Genomic DNA, 17,249 nt, shown 5'->3' with positions numbered 1-17,249 from the left:
GCACCAGATCACGTGACCAGATTGGGCGGGGCGTTGGAGTTGAGATCTCAGTGTCCTGTATAACTACTTCCTTTTTGTCCCTTTCCGGCGTTCAAGATGTCGAAGCGAGGTGAGTTTTTGGCTTTGGGAGATCCTTCGCCATCTGTCGCAAAGTTGCTGCTGGCCTCGCCGGGAACGGCGGCCATGGGCAGCTGGGACGCTTTGCTCTGCTCCGGGCCGGAGAGGGAGTGGAGGGACACCGCGAGAGCACCGGGAGAGCCCCCGAAAGTGACGGGGGGGCCTGGAGGGTTGAGTTCGCAGGATCCAGTCGTGATTCTTGACCGAATCCCGCGGGTTCACTCCGCGCCTAGCGCTTCAGTAATGGGGTTGGAGTTGGACTGGCTTAATCCCCAGCGTGGGCGACTTGTGCGGTCTCTCGCCTTGTAGGAAGAACTACGTGGTGCAAAAGTTGGATCGAGAATTGAGTCGTCCAGGTCCCTTAATCTCAATGTAATGTGCTAATAGTGAGGAATTGGCTATTTGCCTTGAGAACTGGGTGGCACATGGGGAGGGGATAAGGAGTCCTAGAGAGAGCGAATCTACAGTGTATCGCTCCCCGAAGCACATGCGAATGAATGTATAGCTTAAGAATGTGAAGGGACCCCTCCTGTTTCCCTTCTTACTTACAGGACGTGGTGGGTCCTCTGGTGCGAAATTCCGGATTTCCTTGGGTCTTCCGGTTGGAGCCGTGATCAACTGTGCTGACAACACAGGTGAGACCTTCGGCTGCACTCTGCCAAACTGCCCCTTTTAAAAGCACTCAGTGGGCCTTTTGCTAATGACCCACTGAGCCGTCAAGAAAGGGCAGAGTGAAAACACCGCTTTTGGGTGAAGCAGCAGCATGTTGTGTTGTTTTGCTTCAATCGGTGGTGTGACAAGGTGTTCCACCTGGGGGACTAACTGCTTGGGAGTGTGTGTGGAGGGGGAGGCCTTGGAGGTGTTGGGGAAATGCAGAACTGCCTAACAAGCCCTCAAAAAAAACTTTTTTTTTTTTGTTTTTGTTTACTTTTATAGGAGCCAAAAATCTGTATATCATCTCTGTGAAGGGGATCAAGGGACGACTGAATAGACTTCCTGCTGCTGGTGTGGGTGACATGGTGATGGCCACAGTCAAGAAAGGCAAACCAGAGCTCAGAAAGAAGGGTCAGTAGAGAGACCAGATCCTCCTTTTGGTCTGTGGACAGTTGAAGGACTTCTCCCTCTACTGGAAAATAGAACAGTAGTTTTACCATTCTCAGGGCCTCTTAAAGCTTGATTTTCTTTGAGAGGCAGTGTGAGATAAGCTGCAGTTGAAGTTCTATTCTTGCTGTCTTAAAGACCATTCTTTTATTTTTATTGGCGTATAGTTGCTTTATTTACAATGTTGTGTTAGTTTTTACTGCACAGCAAAGTGAATCAGCTACACGTATACATATATCCCCTCTTTTTTGGATTTCCTTCCAATTTAGGTCACCGCAGGGCATTGAGTAGAGTTCCCTGTGCCGTACAGTTCATTAGTTATTCTCATTAGTTATCTATTTTACACATAGTATTGATAGTGTATGTATGTCAATCCCCATCTCCCAATTCATCCACCACCACCACCCCACCCCCAGTTAAGTTCTTAGTTGGCTTCCGAAGTAAGCTAGGGGCTCTGCATATTTACCTTGCCATTTCCCCCAGCAAGTTCAGCCGATAGTTAACAGACCACCTCACATATTTATACCTATAGAAGCAAAAGCTCTGTCCTGGGATTTACAGTCCATCCACATAGTTCCTTCCCCAGCTCTCCTTTTAGTTCTTGGTTTTTTTGTTCCAACTTAAATCCCTTCCTTTGTGCCTCAGATTTTTGCTGTGCCCCCTACTAGGGTTGTCTCTTCTATGAGAGCAGGTCTTTAATTAATTGCTGACTCCTAGGCTACAGATGAACATGGTGGTACCAGGTGAGATCACAGTCTTAAGACTTAAGTCACCTCAGGCAAGTTTCCTTTTCAGGAACTACTAATTTGAAAAGGAATAATTATACATAGATGAGATTAACTCAGGGTTGTGACTTGTCAAAAGTTTGGCATGGTTGCTTCTAAATGTCTTCTGGTAGAAACTAAAACAAGGAGCTGCTCATTGCTTAATCGTGGACAACCCCCAAAAGTTTTCCTACTAGATGTATGGGTTAGAGGGGGGCCTCAGACACTTCTGACTTGACTGACTTTAGAGCTTTTGATACTCAGTGTACTTGAGTTTCCAGCTCCTGAACTTTTCTCCTGTGCCTGCTTAGTTTGTCTCTGGCCTGGGATGTTTTGCTTTTTCTGAGAAGTCCTCTTAATGTGCGGTACACGTGTGACAGGTCTCAGCCATGTATCACAGTTACTCTTTGAAGGTCTGTATCCTACTCTGTCCCCAGGTGTTTAGCCTTTTGGTCAGAAATCTTACTTTGTTGACCTCTAATATTCACTTGGCTTGGTAGGCAAGGAATAAGCATTGTGCTTAAGCACTGATAAATCAATGTGTTGATTGGGATCAGCATGCAACTAGACAGGCTTTCCTCTCAGAACACTTGCTGGGTCTGATCTGTGGCCTGGGGAGCTGTCAGGGAAGGGCAGAACAATTGTCCATCACTATGGGTGAGGTGGCAGCAGGATGTGCTGTCTGTCTCAATCAGTTGTGGGACAGACCAGAGGACACTTCATGGTTATAAAAATAGTTCTGACTTTCCAACTCTTAATTTTTTCTTTGGTCCTTGTTTCTTCTAAATGAATACAGTTGACCCTTGAGCAACGAGCAACGTGGGTTTGGACTGCATGCATCCATTTACGGATTTTTTTTTCCCCACAATATATTACTGTACTACGCTATCTGAGATTGGTTGAATCAGTGGATGCAGAGGGTCAACTATAAGTTACACATGGATTTTAGACGGCACAGAGGGCTGGCGCCCCTAACCCTTCATTTTTCAAGGATCAGCTACATCTCCTGGCCTTAGACTTAATTATAACATACAGAAATGTGGAAAGGAGCAGGACTGGAAATCCAGAGTCCTGTATTCGTGTGGCCTTATTTATTTGCTAGATGCATTTGTGAGAATTTAAATTGTTCTAAGTAGATGAGAGTCCAACGGAGGAGGGTCTCAGCCAATATTATCTGTCACTCAGTGTGTTTCCCATTGTTAAAAAACTCAGAGACCATCTATGTACATAGATAATACTTGCTTCAAGGATAGCCAGGATCTCTGTCCTTAGAAGATCCTGCATTTCTAGTGTCTGATATTAAATATGGAAATGTAACTATTATCCCTACTTTACAAGAGGAAAACTTGAACTCCAGAAGATTAAGTAACTTGTTCAAGGTCTCCAGGCTGCTGTCAGTCAGGATTTGAATCCAGGCTTTCTTTCAAGTGCAGTAGATGCTTTGAATGTCTGGAAAAATGTTCACTTTAGGAGCAGGTAGCGTTTTTTGTTTGTTTGGTTTTTTTAATTAATTTATTTATTTTTTATTTATTATTTTTGGCTGTGTTGGGTCTTTGTCGCTGCGCGCAGGCTTTCTCTAGTTGCGGCGAGTGGGGGCTGCTCTTCGTTGCGGCGTGCGGGCTTCTCATTGTGGTGGCTTCTCTTGTTGAGGAGCACGGGCTCTGGAGCACGTGGGCTCAGTAGTTGTGCCTCGTGGGCTCTAGAGTGCAGGCTCAGTAGTTGTGGCGCACAGGCTTAGTTGCCCCACGGCATGTGGGATCTTCCCGGACCAGGGCTCCAACCCATGTCGCCTGCATTGGCAGGCGGATTCTTAACCACTGCACCACCAGGGAAGCCCTGGAGCAGGTAGGTTTATAAAAGTTACTTATGACCCTGGAAAACATTTCCTCAAAAAGTTAAACATAGAGTTAATTAAATAAGAAATAGAAGTTGAATTTCAGTTACCCACCTCTTAGACCTCCAAGGGATGATCGTTTTTAATATTTTATGTCCTACTTTCCAATGTAAATGGAAAGTTACCTTCCCGTAACCCATTTTTGCTTCACAAATTATTGTCTTCCATATTAAAAAATTACAGAAGTACATAATCATTTAAAATGGTTCTGTTCTGTGCATGTGTCATAAGATATTTAGGTTAATTCCAGGTTTTGCTCTTAAAACAACATGTGCCCTGCAGTTAGAAAGGCATAAAGTGCTAATTTTTAGGTCAAGGTTTGTACTTGGAGGTTTTGATATGAATTGGGATGGAATATTGCATAATAAGGAGTTAATAGCTTGGCCTCTCCACTCATTCAGTGTGAGGAGGCTCCCATTCCCAATTCTATGGCATTAGGATCTTTTTAAAATTTATTTGGCTGTGCCGGGTCTTAATTGTGGCACGTGGGATCTCTATTTGCGGCATGCAGGATCTAGTTCCCTGACCAGGGATCAAACCCAGGCCCCCTGCATTGGGAGCATGGAGTCTTAACCACCGGACCACCAGGGAAGTCCTGACATTAGCATCTTAAATAGTACCCACCTCTTGGGTGAAGTGAGGAAAAGTATAGAAAGTGCTTAGCAAGTTTCCTGCTGGTGTGTTGCTAATCGTCCTCCCAAAGTACAGATTTACACTTGTAAGGAAATGCAGGCAGTTTGGACTTGAAATGAGTAAGGTCTTTCCTTAAGGGGTGATTGGTGTTTACACTGTCTTTCACACTTGATTTTAGGAAATGAAAAGCTAATGAGTATACGTTCTGTCCAAATGGGAAATGTTGGAGAGCTAGCCAAGGTGTAAATTGCTTTCTCGTGGTGGCACTGGAACTTGGCAGGTTAAATGACAGCTGCTTTTTTTTTCCCCCCCTCTCAGTACATCCAGCAGTGGTAATTCGACAACGAAAGTCATACCGGAGAAAAGATGGTGTGTTTCTTTATTTTGAAGATAACGCAGGGGTCATAGTAAACAATAAAGGCGAGATGAAAGGTAATAAAGAATCCACATCGTTGTTAGGCTTTTGAGACTGGATGATTTAACTTGAGTACAAGGGAAGGGCCCTTTGAGCTTATGTGTCACATCATTTTTTTATGCAGGTTCTGCCATCACAGGACCAGTTGCAAAGGAATGTGCAGACTTGTGGCCCAGGATTGCATCCAATGCTGGCAGCATTGCATGATTCTTCGGTGTATTTGTAAAAGAAAAAAACGATAATAAAAATTATTTGCTCCATGTCACTCTTCTTGACACCACCTAACCCTTACCCCCTCTGTAAAATAAAACTACCCAGTGCAGACTTTCTGTGGGCATGTGTAAAAAAAGATAAACAGTCATTGCACTTCTGTCAGTGTGCAGACTTTGGGGACTTTGCAATTTCTGCTGTAAAAACTTGAGTTTTTCAGTTCTTAAATTGCAGGTGGTAGATACTGCTTGGTGACAGGTTATCCCAGGTGACTGCCCTACAGTTAGAAAGGTATTTGAGAAAAGGTAGCATGTATGGTCAGATCCTTAACACTCATGGAGTTCAAGGAGTGATGTGAGTAGGAACCAGGTACACGCGTATATATGTGCACTTCTGCAGTTAACAGGTTTCCTTTGGGTAAGTTGGCACATAAATGAGTTTACATTTGTAAAACCTGACACATAATAATTGCTCTCATGGAAGACGACTAAGTTGTTAATATCTGCAAGTATTTTGCTATCAAAAGTATTTTGACACGATGGTCATATATCTGCCAAACCCTAGCTTGAGAATAAAAGATGATAGAATGCCAGCACAACAGGCATGAGCCCTGGCAAATTCTGTCTGAAGGTATTGAACATTAGCCTTTTTTTTCCTAGCCATGAGAGTAACACTGTAGCTTTTTTGTTTTCCAAGCCATGACAGTTGATTTAGGTGACATTCAGGGTCTGGGGAAAATGAGCACTCAGCTGGTTTGGATCAATAGTCTGGCCTGAAGATGTTGGAAGAGGATTTTTACACTAAAGTTTGTGTCCGCGTATCTAGTATCTGGAAATTGTTTTATCTGTAAGATTGGGTACAATGAAAGGCTGAGGATTAGAGTGTATGTGAAGACCCTAGCACAGTCACTTGGTGAGATGACTTCCCTTTTGTCCTTCAGATGTACCAGAACTAGAAAGCAGTGGTTCTCAATCTGAGGAGTTGAAAATGTGCCCAGGTCATATCTCAGACCAATTAAGTCAGACTGTGGAGGTGGGACCCAGGCATCAGGACTTTTTAAAGCTCCCTAAGAGATTCTGAAGTGCAGCCAAGATTGAGGACCAGTCCTCTGCCTAGACTGAGTCAGTCTTGGTTTTAGGAATATTAAATCCTGAAGTCTGTAAAATAGACCAGTCTTCCTCCCCTAGCCCATCCTTCAGGCTGGTGAATTTCAAGTCTTTAATGTGACATGAAGCCCCCAGGTACTCCATTTAAAATGAATCTTTTTTTATCCCATTGCATAATATGAAATTTCTCACCTGCCTTCCTCAAATGTGAGGTGAGAGCTGGGCCTGTCATTTTTTCCCCTCGTCCTCTCAAGTCCTCTAATGTTCTTTCCAGGTTCTTTTCACGTTTTAATAGAATGGGCTCAAATTATAGACTTCCTATAATTTCAAATTTGATTGCTAGGAGCTCGCCTGTCATAGTGTAGAAAGATTGAATATGCTGAGTATTGAGATGCTGGGGTTGGTGATTATTACGTGTAGGTATAATGTAACCTTTTTCTAATTAATACGTGTGCCTTTGTATTATATTATTTAATATATTTATGTTACTAGTATTGTAATAGTAACATAAAAGAATTCCTGAATTTATTGCCTCATCTGTAAAATGATAATAGCACCTCACAGTTGGTGTGAGGAGCAGAGGAATTTGTATAAGCCACTTTGATATGTAAAGCATCTATATAAGGGTTTATTATTCAAGGGGGAAATTTGGGAAGTAAAAAATATAAAGGAAGGAAAAATCACTTGTAACAACAATAACTAGGGAAAATCACTGTTCATGTTTTGCTGTATCCTATCATATATACATAGTATTAGACAGGGAAGTATGGTACTTACTGTTTTATTGATAAGTATACAACTTTTACTGTTTTGTTGGTTTTTTAAATTTAACGGGAGGAGGAATAGCTGATGAAAAGAATTGGGTGGGGAGGGGAGAAGTGCTTTAAGTGCGTTTACTGGAAATCAGGAGATCTGAATTCTGGTTCTGGATCTGCCACTAAATGGGTTTAGGGAATATTCCAACATTTCTGAGCTTCAACTTCCAGTTCTGTACAACGAGAGTTGGAAGTAGATGCTCTCTGAGCTCTTTCTGATCCTTTCTGGGTACAAGCTTTTCAAGGGAACTGGGTTTGGGAAATATATATAATAAAGTGGGAGCAGAGAACCTTGCTCTTAAAAGGAAAACAGGGAGCTGGGCCCGACTGCGTTAACACTGCCCACATTCAGTAATCCCCCTTCTCTTCGATCTCTGATTCCTCTTGCATGGTTCCCTCCTAGACATCCCTGACCTCTGGACCATTTAAGCAACTTCCCCCTCAGCCCCGAGAGCCTACCTCGTAGGATGGGGACAGTAGGGTTTGTGTCACAGGAGTCTTTGACATCACGTAACAATGCGCAGGGGAGCCCCCACCTAGGACCCTCCGCTCGCGCTAGAAAAGCCTTCGGAGGCTGCGGCGGTTAGGATGGCGCACTTTTGCGCGTGTCCTCTGTGGCTGGAGAAGAGCTTCATCTTGGATGGAGTGGCCGTGAGCACCATGGCCCGCACCTATGAGCACGTGAGGCCCAAGCTCTGGTCGGCGATTCCACCCTACAACGCGCAGCAGGACTACCACGCCCGCCGGTACTTCCGGAGCCGCGTGGTTCCGCCCATCTTGCGGAAAACTGATCAGGTACAGGAGCGCAGCGGAGGACCCCACCGTCTGTGCCCGCAGAGCTTGGCCTTCGTGGGGGGGCCGACTTCCCAGATCCGGGCGTCTCATGGCAGCGCCCTCACCACCAGGGAGGCTCCCCGACTCGCACCCTCTCAGTTTTCTTAATGAAACCCGGGAACTGGCGGAGGCGGGAGACAGGTGTTGAGCGCAAGCTCACTGAGCTCACAGAACCACCTTCCACGCCTGAACTTGAGAATGATCTCATTTTGGGTTTCTGCAAGCCTCTGCCACACAAATGGGTTTCTTTGTCCTTTTTGGCATCACGGATCCACCCTTTGGGGTGACCTCCCGCCGCAAATTCTCAATAAGCCCGACAATCGGTAAAAAGACAAAGAACTGCCTAGGTGAGGTGCCCTCGGTCCGGTGACGTCATAGTTCAAGAGGGCTCGCTCGCTGCGACTTTCTGTGAGCTGCCTGGAAGGAAACCTCCCAAAGTTCTGCAGCCCTCGCTTCTCCCCAGGCCTTTTCCCTCGTGGATGTTGCCCCTCCCCCGCAGAGTACTTCCCCGGGATCAAAGATTCTGAGGCTATTATAGGCTCAGCTCCAATTTTTTTCAACACTTTTGCTTCCAATGTTTGTGTCTATAATACATGTCAGTGACTTAGGGAGAGGAGGACTTAATGCGGGTTATTCTGTGAACAAATCTTGGGAGTTTTTGTGGTCCCGGGTGTTCGTGTGTGCGCATGTGTGTTCAGTACATGCATATGGACACACACATCTGTGTGTGCCATGTTTGTGTGTGTTTGCTGTCTACTCGTAATTTTTATAGAAGAAGGAGCCAGAATCTGGGGGAAAACTCGAGAGTTTAAAAGCTTGAGAAATAATATGGTGTACACACTTTTCAAATTTTCTATGTTCCATTTTGTAAGTATTCTTTAATCGTCACAGACACCATTTGTGGTAGGTATTATTTTCATTTAAATGAAGATCAAGTTTATTGAAACTTTAGTATGCCAGGCCCTTTATTTGAAGGCCCTTTATAGCTCACTTAAATTTCAAAGCAAACCCCCATTTTACTGATGAGGAAATTGAGGTCCAAAAAAGCTGTGTCATTGTCCTAAGGTCACACAGCTTGTTAGGGGTAGAGCTGGAATTAGAACCAGTCTCTCTGGCGTTAGACATTGAGCCCTTAACTGCCAGGCTACATTGCCTCTCCCTGAAAGGCAATAAGTCACTAAGTATATTTAATCTGTCTGGCCCTGTTACCCCTGGCTGTGACTTCTCCCTCCCTCCAACAAGCCCGGAGGCGGGGGTTGGACTGTGCATCTCTCTGCATCATGACTGACAGTCTTCTGCATTTTCTCCCTCATTCTCAGGATCATGGCGGTACAGGAAGGGACGGCTGGATAGTGGATTATTTCCATATCTTCGGGCAAGGACAGAGATACCTCAACAGGAGAAACTGGGCAGGGGCAGGCAAGTGCCACCTCCCTTTCCAGTCTCACCATGGTCCCACCTAGGAAGAGTGGTGTGCATTCCACAGAGAGAGAAACTGGGCCATAAAGAGACCTGGTTGGGGGAGGCGACCCAGGGTCTGACTGCATCCTCCAGCTCTTCCTCTCATACATGTGCAGATGGTGTCACAGTGCTCCCTAATAGTTATTGAGCATCCGCTGTATGTCAGGTGCTTTTTACCCTCAGAGTATCCTCAGGTTACAGCCAGGGAAATTGAGGATTAGGGAGTTAAAATGATTTGCTAAGAAGGGCTGAGCTGGGGTTGGAATTCTACTCTTTCCAGTGAAAGCCTGTGTTCTTCTCACTGCTCCCAGAGCAGGCTGTGTCCTGCTCACTCTCTAGGCCCCATTTAGCAGCAACAGGAAAAGGGAGAGTTGAGACCTGTTTTTCTGGCAGGGTGAACCCTCCTCCCACCCCAACTCCACCACCCTTTGGCCACATTCTAGTCACATGTCCCCTGGCACCATTGGCCAAATTGAGCTCATCCATTTTCTCCAGCTGGGTCAGATGCAAGGGTGAAATTTTCTCAGTTCTCCTGGCAGCAAAGCAAGTTCAGCCAAGCCCAGAAATTTCTGGCCCTTCCCGTCCCAGCATGTACCATTCACGCTCCTCCTGCATGCTATTCCTAGTATGAGGTTTGGTTTCCAGGATGCCATCTGTCTCCTCCACCTCACCAACCCTTGGCTTTTCAGGATTGAGGGTTCAGCTGGGACATGGGAGCACTGTGACTATACTGGATTGGCCTCCTGTACCAGCCCAATGGGAGTGGGGAAAGCAAGAGGGGGCTGAATACAGGCTCAGGCCTCTCTCTCTGTCCCGCAAGGGCATTCCCTCCAGCAGGTGACCGGACATGACCACTATAATGCCAATCTGAAAGTGACCCAGGGGTTCAATGGTCAGTTTGGCTATCGCCGGAACACCCCAGCCCTCCGCCAGCGCCCATCTGTCTTTGGAGAGGTCACCCAATTCCCTCTCTTCTAACAGCAGCTCTTCTCTTCACACTCCTCGACCTGACTTTCTAAGATGTGTATATGAACTCTCAGTGTTACTTTATATTAAAACTTTTGTGTGTGTGTCTCCAAGTGTGCTGTTTCTTCTTTGAGGCTGGTGGAGGGGGCAAGCTAGTTTCTCCATCCTCGGCTTCCCTACCCTATGGAGGAGGTGGGAGGAGAAAGGGCATCTCAGGCTGTGCCCTTAAACTCCATGCAAACGGAGTGCCAGGCTTGAAAGGAGAGGCCTCAGGTCTCCCCTGCCGCTGTGATAAGGAGGAACCACACTACTTAAGCCCTCATCCAAGCTCTTCCCCAGGCATCGGGACGGCCCAGGTCAGAAGCTGGCTACTGTTTCCATCAAGAACAGAGCAGGCAGTGTGGCCACAGGGATTGGCATCGGTTGCCCTGAGAAGGAGTTCCTGATTTTCCTGAGTCATCCCATCCGAAAGAACTGACATCTTCCTTCTCCTTCCCACCCTCAACTCATCAAGAGGCAGAGGACGAACAGAGTGTATCTGGGGCCGAGGATTCTGACACAGTAATACCGTGTATACGGAAGCTTTCTCTACTAATGCTATGTCAGTTTCCTTTTCAGCTAGTTTCCAGCATGTCATTTTTCAAGTGCCCCACCCAGTTTCCTGGTGGCCAAGAGGAAAACCAGAGCAGATGATGGATAGAAAAGGAGGTGGAGCTTTCGAATACAAAGCTTGCCGGAATGCCAGAGTGGGTGGAACCTGTTTGTATTGAATCACCATAAGTGGACAAGGAAGAGAGTCCCAGTAGGCGATGGGGTTATAGCTCAGAGGTAGAGCATTTGACTGCAAATCAAGGGGTCTCTGGTTCAATCCTGGTTGCCCCCTCTCTTCCTCCTTTATCCTTTTACTTCCATTAAGTGGAAGTGAGTAAATATTTCTTCACTCCCAGCCCCAGGGTCACTAGAGGAGGAAGACAAGAATTCTCAACAGATTCTTGTTCAGAAGTACTAGTTACTCTCACATTCTAAATGACCACTGAGAACAGATCCCTGGAGGACTCTGTTGGGCTTCAGTTAAGACAAAGTCCATGAGGAAATTCTTAGTCTAAGATTAGATCTGAGCGCTGTGAACAGAACTTAGCAATATGATGTGTGACAGAGTAAAGATAAAGACATTCGTACAACATGTATTGTTGAGAGCTTAGTACACGCAAGGCTGCGGTGAATTAAAAGATGAAAGAGGGCAGCTGTCCTCAGGGAGCTTTCAGTCTAGTGGAAGGTGACACATTCACACACAGCCGTCAGAGGAAGAGCACTCTGTAGCTCAAGAAAGAGATACCTTTTAAAAAGACCTATTCAGGGACTCTCACCTTTTAAAAAGACCTATTCAGGGACTCTCCTGGCAGTTCAGTGGTTAAGGCTCAGTGCTTCCAACGTAGGGAGTGTGTGTTCAATCTCTAGTCGGGGAACTAAGATCCCACAGGTGCTGTGTGGCTAAGAAACTTTAAAAAAGACCTACCCACTTCTTCTAGATATAATTTAGAAATCCAGCTCAGTCTTGTCCCTGGAAGTGTCCACTGCTTGTGCCAAGAACCCTAGGCACATCTTCAGGACAATTCCTCAAGTTTGAAAATGCCAAGTGGAAGCATTTGATTGGCCGAGCCGTGGTCAGACATGCATGTCGTCTTCCTCCAGGAAGGCGACAAGGTGGTCTTGCCTCACCAGGTTTGACAACACGAGATATTACCCCAGAATTAGAGGGATGGGTGTTTGGATGTAAAAATGAATGCATCACCACTACACCTTTTATCCTCCTTGAAGAAACTACTGTAAGGAGAGAGCATGGTAAGTTACAAATTTCAGTCCTGGCAGTCAAAGGTTTGCTTTCTCACGCCCCTTTATTTCCCATTTGTTAAAATTAATTAAATCAAAATTTTGTATTAAATCATGTTCACATTTTATCATGATCATGTAAATACTATTTATTATTGAGTCTATCCATATATACTGTGATAGTATTTCCTTCCTTGAAAACTTTTCTGAAGAAAATTACCTCATTTTCTCATTTGTGTATTTTTCTTTGTGCCTCTTGGTAATTTGAACTTCAACAGCCTCACAGTACAATTATTCACCTGCTCCAAACCCACCAAATTAATTTTTCAAGGCAGTCCTCCTGACACCCTCCATCCTTCTGTTTCAGGCTGTTTAGACCTGCCACCCAGTTTGGGGTGCCTTGGGAATTCCCATTCTGTCTCCTCTGTGTTGGATTCTCTCTGTTTCCTGGGCAATGTCTTCCTTTTTCTTAGTTTCCTTCTTTATATGGTGGAGAATAATCCACAGGAGCTTCTTGAGAAAGAATATATGGGAGGCAAAATTCTTGAGTCCTGGCACGTCTGAAAATATTTTTATTTTACCCAAACACTTGAGAGATAGTTTGTCTGGGAATAAAATTATTGTTGAGAATTTTTTTTTCCAGAAGTTTGAAAATCATTGTCTTCTAGCTTCTCTTGGTAGGTTTGATGTCATTCTTATTTCATATGTGACCTGCTTCTCTCTGTAAAATCTTAGAATCTTTGTTCCTGATGTTCTGAAGTTTTTCAATGATGTACATGGTGATCCCTTTCAATCTAGAGATTCAAATCCTATCTTAAGTTTTATTTTTCTTTTATACTTTGTTCTCCATTGTTTGCTCATCTGGGGACTTACATTTTCTGTCCTACTGTTCCTTTGTCTGTTTCTTCCCCCCTACTCTCCATTTGTCTTTTTGTTGTACTTTCTAGGAGATTTGCTCATTTGATCTTCCGACTTTTTTGTTAGCTTTTTGATTTCAGTTTTCTAATAGTTCCAACTGCTCCTTTGCTATTATATTCTGTTCTAGTTTTATGGATACAGGTTATTCTCTGGTTTCTTTAAAATTATGGTTGTTTCTGAAGTATTCTTCTCCAAGTATTGTCTATTTTTCCTCAGTGTCCTTTTTGCTGCTGTTTCCTTTGGTTTTAGATTCTTGTGTTGAGAGCATTCACCAAATAACTGGCACTCCATAGGGTAAAGGCCATTGGAAGCTCTGTATTCTTCAGTAGGGCTTGCTGACTGATGGATTTCCTTGTGGGGAGTCCAACGGTGAGCCAGCCTTTTCATTTGGGAACTTCCAAATGCCTATATCTGTGGATCACCATGCCCCTATTCCTTGGGTCATTTAGTTTCTCCATAGAAAAATTCTGAGGTCTCCTGCCTGGGGAGTAGAACAAGGAGGACGAAGGGAATTAGTGACCCCATTTTTTAATAAGCAGACTTTCGCTTGATCCCTACAGCCATTCTGAAAGACCTTGGCCACCCAGTTGGAAGTGGAGGGGTCTTACAGGTTCAGTCTCCCCAACAGATCTTTCACCCTTGGGACTGGGGATAGAGATTAAGGATCTTAACTGCTCCTTATATAGACTTTCACCAAAATTCCCTATTTGCAGCCCACCTGGTGGTGCCAAGTTCCCAGCTTTTCTGGGATTCCTCAAGTATCAGCCAGTTCTCTTCTCTGTTCCTCTCCACACTTCTCACTCTTGGAAACCACCATTCCATTTTCTGTCTGTATGAATTTGACTACTGTAGTACCTCATATAAGTGCAATCACACCGTGTTTGTCTTTTGTGTCTGGCTTATTTTACTTAGCATAAAGTCTTCAAGATTCCTCCATGTTGTAGCAGGTGTCAGAATTTCATTCCTTTCTAAGGCTGAATTTTATATATATAAAAACATAAATAAACACTTTGTTTATCCATCCGTCAGTGGACACTTGCGTTGCTTCCATCTTTTGCTTACTGTGTATAATGCTACTATGAACAGTATGAACAGAATATACAAATATCTGTTTTGAGTGCCTACTTCAAATTCTTTGGAGTATGTACTCAGAAGCGGAATTGTTGGATCATATGGTAATTCTATGTTTGATTTTTTGAGGAACTGCCATATACCCAGAGATATTTTAAAATTTGATGCCTAGTGGGACCCAGGTCTCCAGATTTGTTTCTTTATCTCCCAGGTCATTTTAATGTGCACTCAAGATGAAGAACCACTGTCAGAGCCAATACTTAGGTTTCAGCTTCCTCTTCTCTACTAAATCACACACCCCCACACTGCTTTCCATCTTCAAAAACTGTTTGACACAGCTCTTCTGTTCCCTCTCCAGTTCTCTTTGCCCTTGTCAAGTTATATATGCTATTGTTTTAGAAGAGTTTTGGGAGGGGATGGAGCTATTGATAAATACACATGTTCCATGTTTGTTTCTCTATGATAATTATTTTTATATGGATTTTAAAATGTGCATACATGTGGCCTATCTCTTGAGTTGGAATTCCTTAGGAGCAACTGCTTTGCTGTGCTTGCTCTTTCTTTACAGTGGCCAGGAAACAGTTTTCTTGCATTCTCCCATTCATTCATTCACTCATTTATTCATGTAGCCACAGTACAGAACACCTACCACGTGCTGGGCGCACACCGTGTGCCCCACATAGGATGGCAGTTGTTGGCCAAACAACAGATATAACTCTACCAACATACACATTTGGTCAAATGAAAGCTGTCTTCAGTTCCTTGCCCTTTTTGTTGTGTCTTTGTTTTGATAGACACATGCCAGGATGATATTTGAAGTTGCTTTCAACACACTGAGCCACCTCCACCTTTTAACCCTAGTAATTAAAAGGTCACCTTTTTATTTATTTATTTTTTAATTAATTAATTTATTTTTTGGCTGCACTGGGTCTTCGTTGCTGTGCGCGGGCTTTCTCTAGTTGTGGCGAGCAGGGGCTATATCAGTTGCAGGGTGCGGGCTTCTCATTTCGGTGGCTTGTTGCCGAGCACAAGCTCTAGGTGCGTGGGCTTACTTGCTCCGTGGCATGTGGGATCTTCCCGGACCAGGGCTCGAACCTGTGTCCCCTGCATTGGCAGGCGGATTCTTAACCATTGCTCTACCAGGGGAGTCCCCCACCCTTTTAATTAAGGATTGCAACACTTAACAGAATTTGGACTTATTACAGCAGGACTAGAATCTTTCATTACCCAGCAGGAGTCCCAACCTCAAGTCCTACTGTTCCCTATGCAATCACTACACCTTTTCTGTCTCTTAGTAGTTTCCAGGAAACCTGGGGGCTTTGGGTCCAATTCTACCCAGTGTTGCTGAGGAAGTTTTTGAGAAAGGTCAGCTGAAACTGCCTTAATTAATTAATTAATCATCAAAGTGTGGAAGAAGGGACTTGCTGTCCCTTCCTTTTGCTCTCACAGGGCCCCAGCTGGGGAGAGAGTACTTCCTTACAATATTCAGAAGGAATGTCTATTACTGGATAATGGCAATGTGCTGGTGGGGGTCAGAACTCCGTGGTGGAATAGTTCATCACAAGGCAGCTGGCCCCTATTTCAATTCAGTTTTCTTCCCCAGAAATTCCCCCCTCTATTTCTAAGAGACAGCTTAAACCCAGTTGGCATCACTTTTAGAAGCCTGTTTGTACATTGATAGCTGAAATGCTTTTATGTCCCTTCCTTTGCCACTTAGTAAGAATTGCTTAAGTGGATGGAGTACATGCCACACACTCGGTGCTGTACTTTGGCTTCACATCTTGTACCTCAGTCTGTCCCAAGGGTGGGATGGGTATACAGGTACATGCAATTTGACAGCAGCTAGCCAACAGGTCACAAAAAACACTGAACCACAGAGTGAAACAATTATTCCTTTTTCAATTCTTTTTTGTTCCTGAGTAACTTAAGGGAAAAGTTTTATTTGGTGTCAACTGTCTAACACTTCTGAATCCTCTCTTCTTTTTAATCAAAGAGAGTAGATGTAACTATCTAGCTAGTGTTTTTTATTTGTTTGTTTTGGCTGTGCCACGCGGCGGGCCCTGGGCAGTGAAAGCATGACGTCCTAACCACTGGACCGCCATGAAATTCCCTAGCTAGTGTTGAATAATTTGTATTTGATTTTCCATTCTATTTATGGCAAGTGATACTGGTTTTCTTTTTTTTTTTTTTTTTAAGATCTCAACTTCAATTTACTTTTTTTTTTTTTAAATTTTATTTATTTATTTATTTTTGGCTGTGTTGGGTCTTCGTTTCTGTGTGAGGGCTTTCTCTAGTTGTGGCGAGCGGGGGCCACTCTTCATCGCGGTGCGCGGGCCTCTCACTGTCGCGGCCTGTCTTGTTGCGGAGCACAAGCTCCAGATGCGCAGGCTCAGTAATTGTGGCTCACGGGCCCAGTTGCTCCGCGGCATGTGGGATCTTCCCAGACCAGGGCTCGAACCCGTGTCCCCTGCATTGGCAGGCAGATTCTCAACCACTGCGCCACCAGGGAAGCCCCTGGTTTTATTTTTTAAATGACTTTATTGATATAATTCGTATTTGATAAATTTACCTATCAAACATGCACAATTCAATTGTTTTTAGTATATTCACAGAGTTGTGAAACGGTCACCACAATCAATTGTAGAACATTTTTATCAACCCCAAAAGAAACCCCATACCCATTGGCAATCACTCCCCATTCCCTCCAACCTATCCATTTCTAGGCAACCACTGATCTACTTTTTGTCTCTATAGATTTGCCTATTCTAGACATTTCATATATATTGAATCATATAACATGTGGTCTTTTGTGACTGGCTTCTTTCACTCAGCACACTGGTTTTCAAAGTTCATCCATGTTGTAGCATGTATCAGGACTTCACTCCTTTTTATGGCCATATAATATTCCATTGTGTGGATATACCACTTTTATCTGGCCATTCATCAGTCGATGGATATTTGGGTTGTGTCCATGTGTTGGCTCTTACGAATAATGCTGCTATTGTCAAAGAAAAAAATAGTTGATCTAAGAAAGAAATGGAAAATTTTATTCAAGCCAAATTGAGAATTATAACCCAGGAACAGACTCTCAGAAAGCTCTGAGAACTGTTCTGC

The 17,249-nt window shown here is 44.2% G+C and overlaps 3 protein-coding genes and 1 non-coding gene across 5 annotated transcripts in view; 3 read left to right on the top strand and 1 right to left on the bottom strand.

The window, feature by feature from the left end:
• Nucleotides 1–17,249, bottom strand: part of LOC137755070 (large ribosomal subunit protein eL19) — a 406,958-nt gene that overhangs the window by 228,269 nt on the left and 161,440 nt on the right. The gene's annotated exons all lie outside the window — the stretch shown is intronic.
• RPL23 (ribosomal protein L23) lies at nt 18–5,184 on the top strand. The gene is made up of 5 exons (XM_068530912.1): nt 18–109; nt 669–752; nt 1,054–1,182; nt 4,828–4,941; nt 5,049–5,184. The coding sequence occupies exons 1-5, from the start codon at nt 97–99 to the stop codon at nt 5,129–5,131; spliced, it is 423 nt and encodes a 140-aa protein (XP_068387013.1). The 5' UTR covers nt 18–96; the 3' UTR covers nt 5,132–5,184.
• LOC137755658 (small nucleolar RNA SNORA21) lies at nt 784–919 on the top strand. Its single transcript, XR_011072052.1, has one exon. It is a non-coding gene; the product is annotated as a small nucleolar RNA SNORA21 (small nucleolar RNA).
• Nucleotides 7,644–10,328, top strand: SPMAP1 (sperm microtubule associated protein 1). The gene is made up of 3 exons (XM_068531820.1): nt 7,644–7,850; nt 9,209–9,308; nt 10,171–10,328. Exons 1-3 carry the CDS (start codon nt 7,644–7,646, stop codon nt 10,326–10,328), a joined length of 465 nt encoding a protein of 154 aa, XP_068387921.1.

The sequence above is a fragment of the Eschrichtius robustus genome, chromosome 20 (assembly GCF_028021215.1).
Source record: "Eschrichtius robustus isolate mEscRob2 chromosome 20, mEscRob2.pri, whole genome shotgun sequence".
NCBI lineage: Eukaryota > Metazoa > Chordata > Mammalia > Artiodactyla > Eschrichtiidae > Eschrichtius > Eschrichtius robustus.
Note: the sequence above shows the minus strand (reverse complement) of the source record. Positions and strands in the feature narration are given on the sequence as shown.

Excerpts from the sequence above, each read along its gene's own strand:
- RPL23 (XM_068530912.1), top strand. Across the intron at positions 753-1,053 it reads CAACTGTGCTGACAACACAG|GAGCCAAAAATCTGTATATC; the intron begins GTGAGACCTTCG and ends TTACTTTTATAG. Across the intron at positions 4,942-5,048 it reads CAATAAAGGCGAGATGAAAG|GTTCTGCCATCACAGGACCA; the intron begins GTAATAAAGAAT and ends TTTTTTATGCAG.
- SPMAP1 (XM_068531820.1), top strand. The coding sequence starts at position 7,644 with ATGGCGCACTTTTGCGCGTGTCCTCTGTGGCTGGAGAAGAGCTTCATC. Across the intron at positions 7,851-9,208 it reads TCTTGCGGAAAACTGATCAG|GATCATGGCGGTACAGGAAG; the intron begins GTACAGGAGCGC and ends CCTCATTCTCAG. Across the intron at positions 9,309-10,170 it reads GAGAAACTGGGCAGGGGCAG|GGCATTCCCTCCAGCAGGTG; the intron begins GCAAGTGCCACC and ends CTGTCCCGCAAG.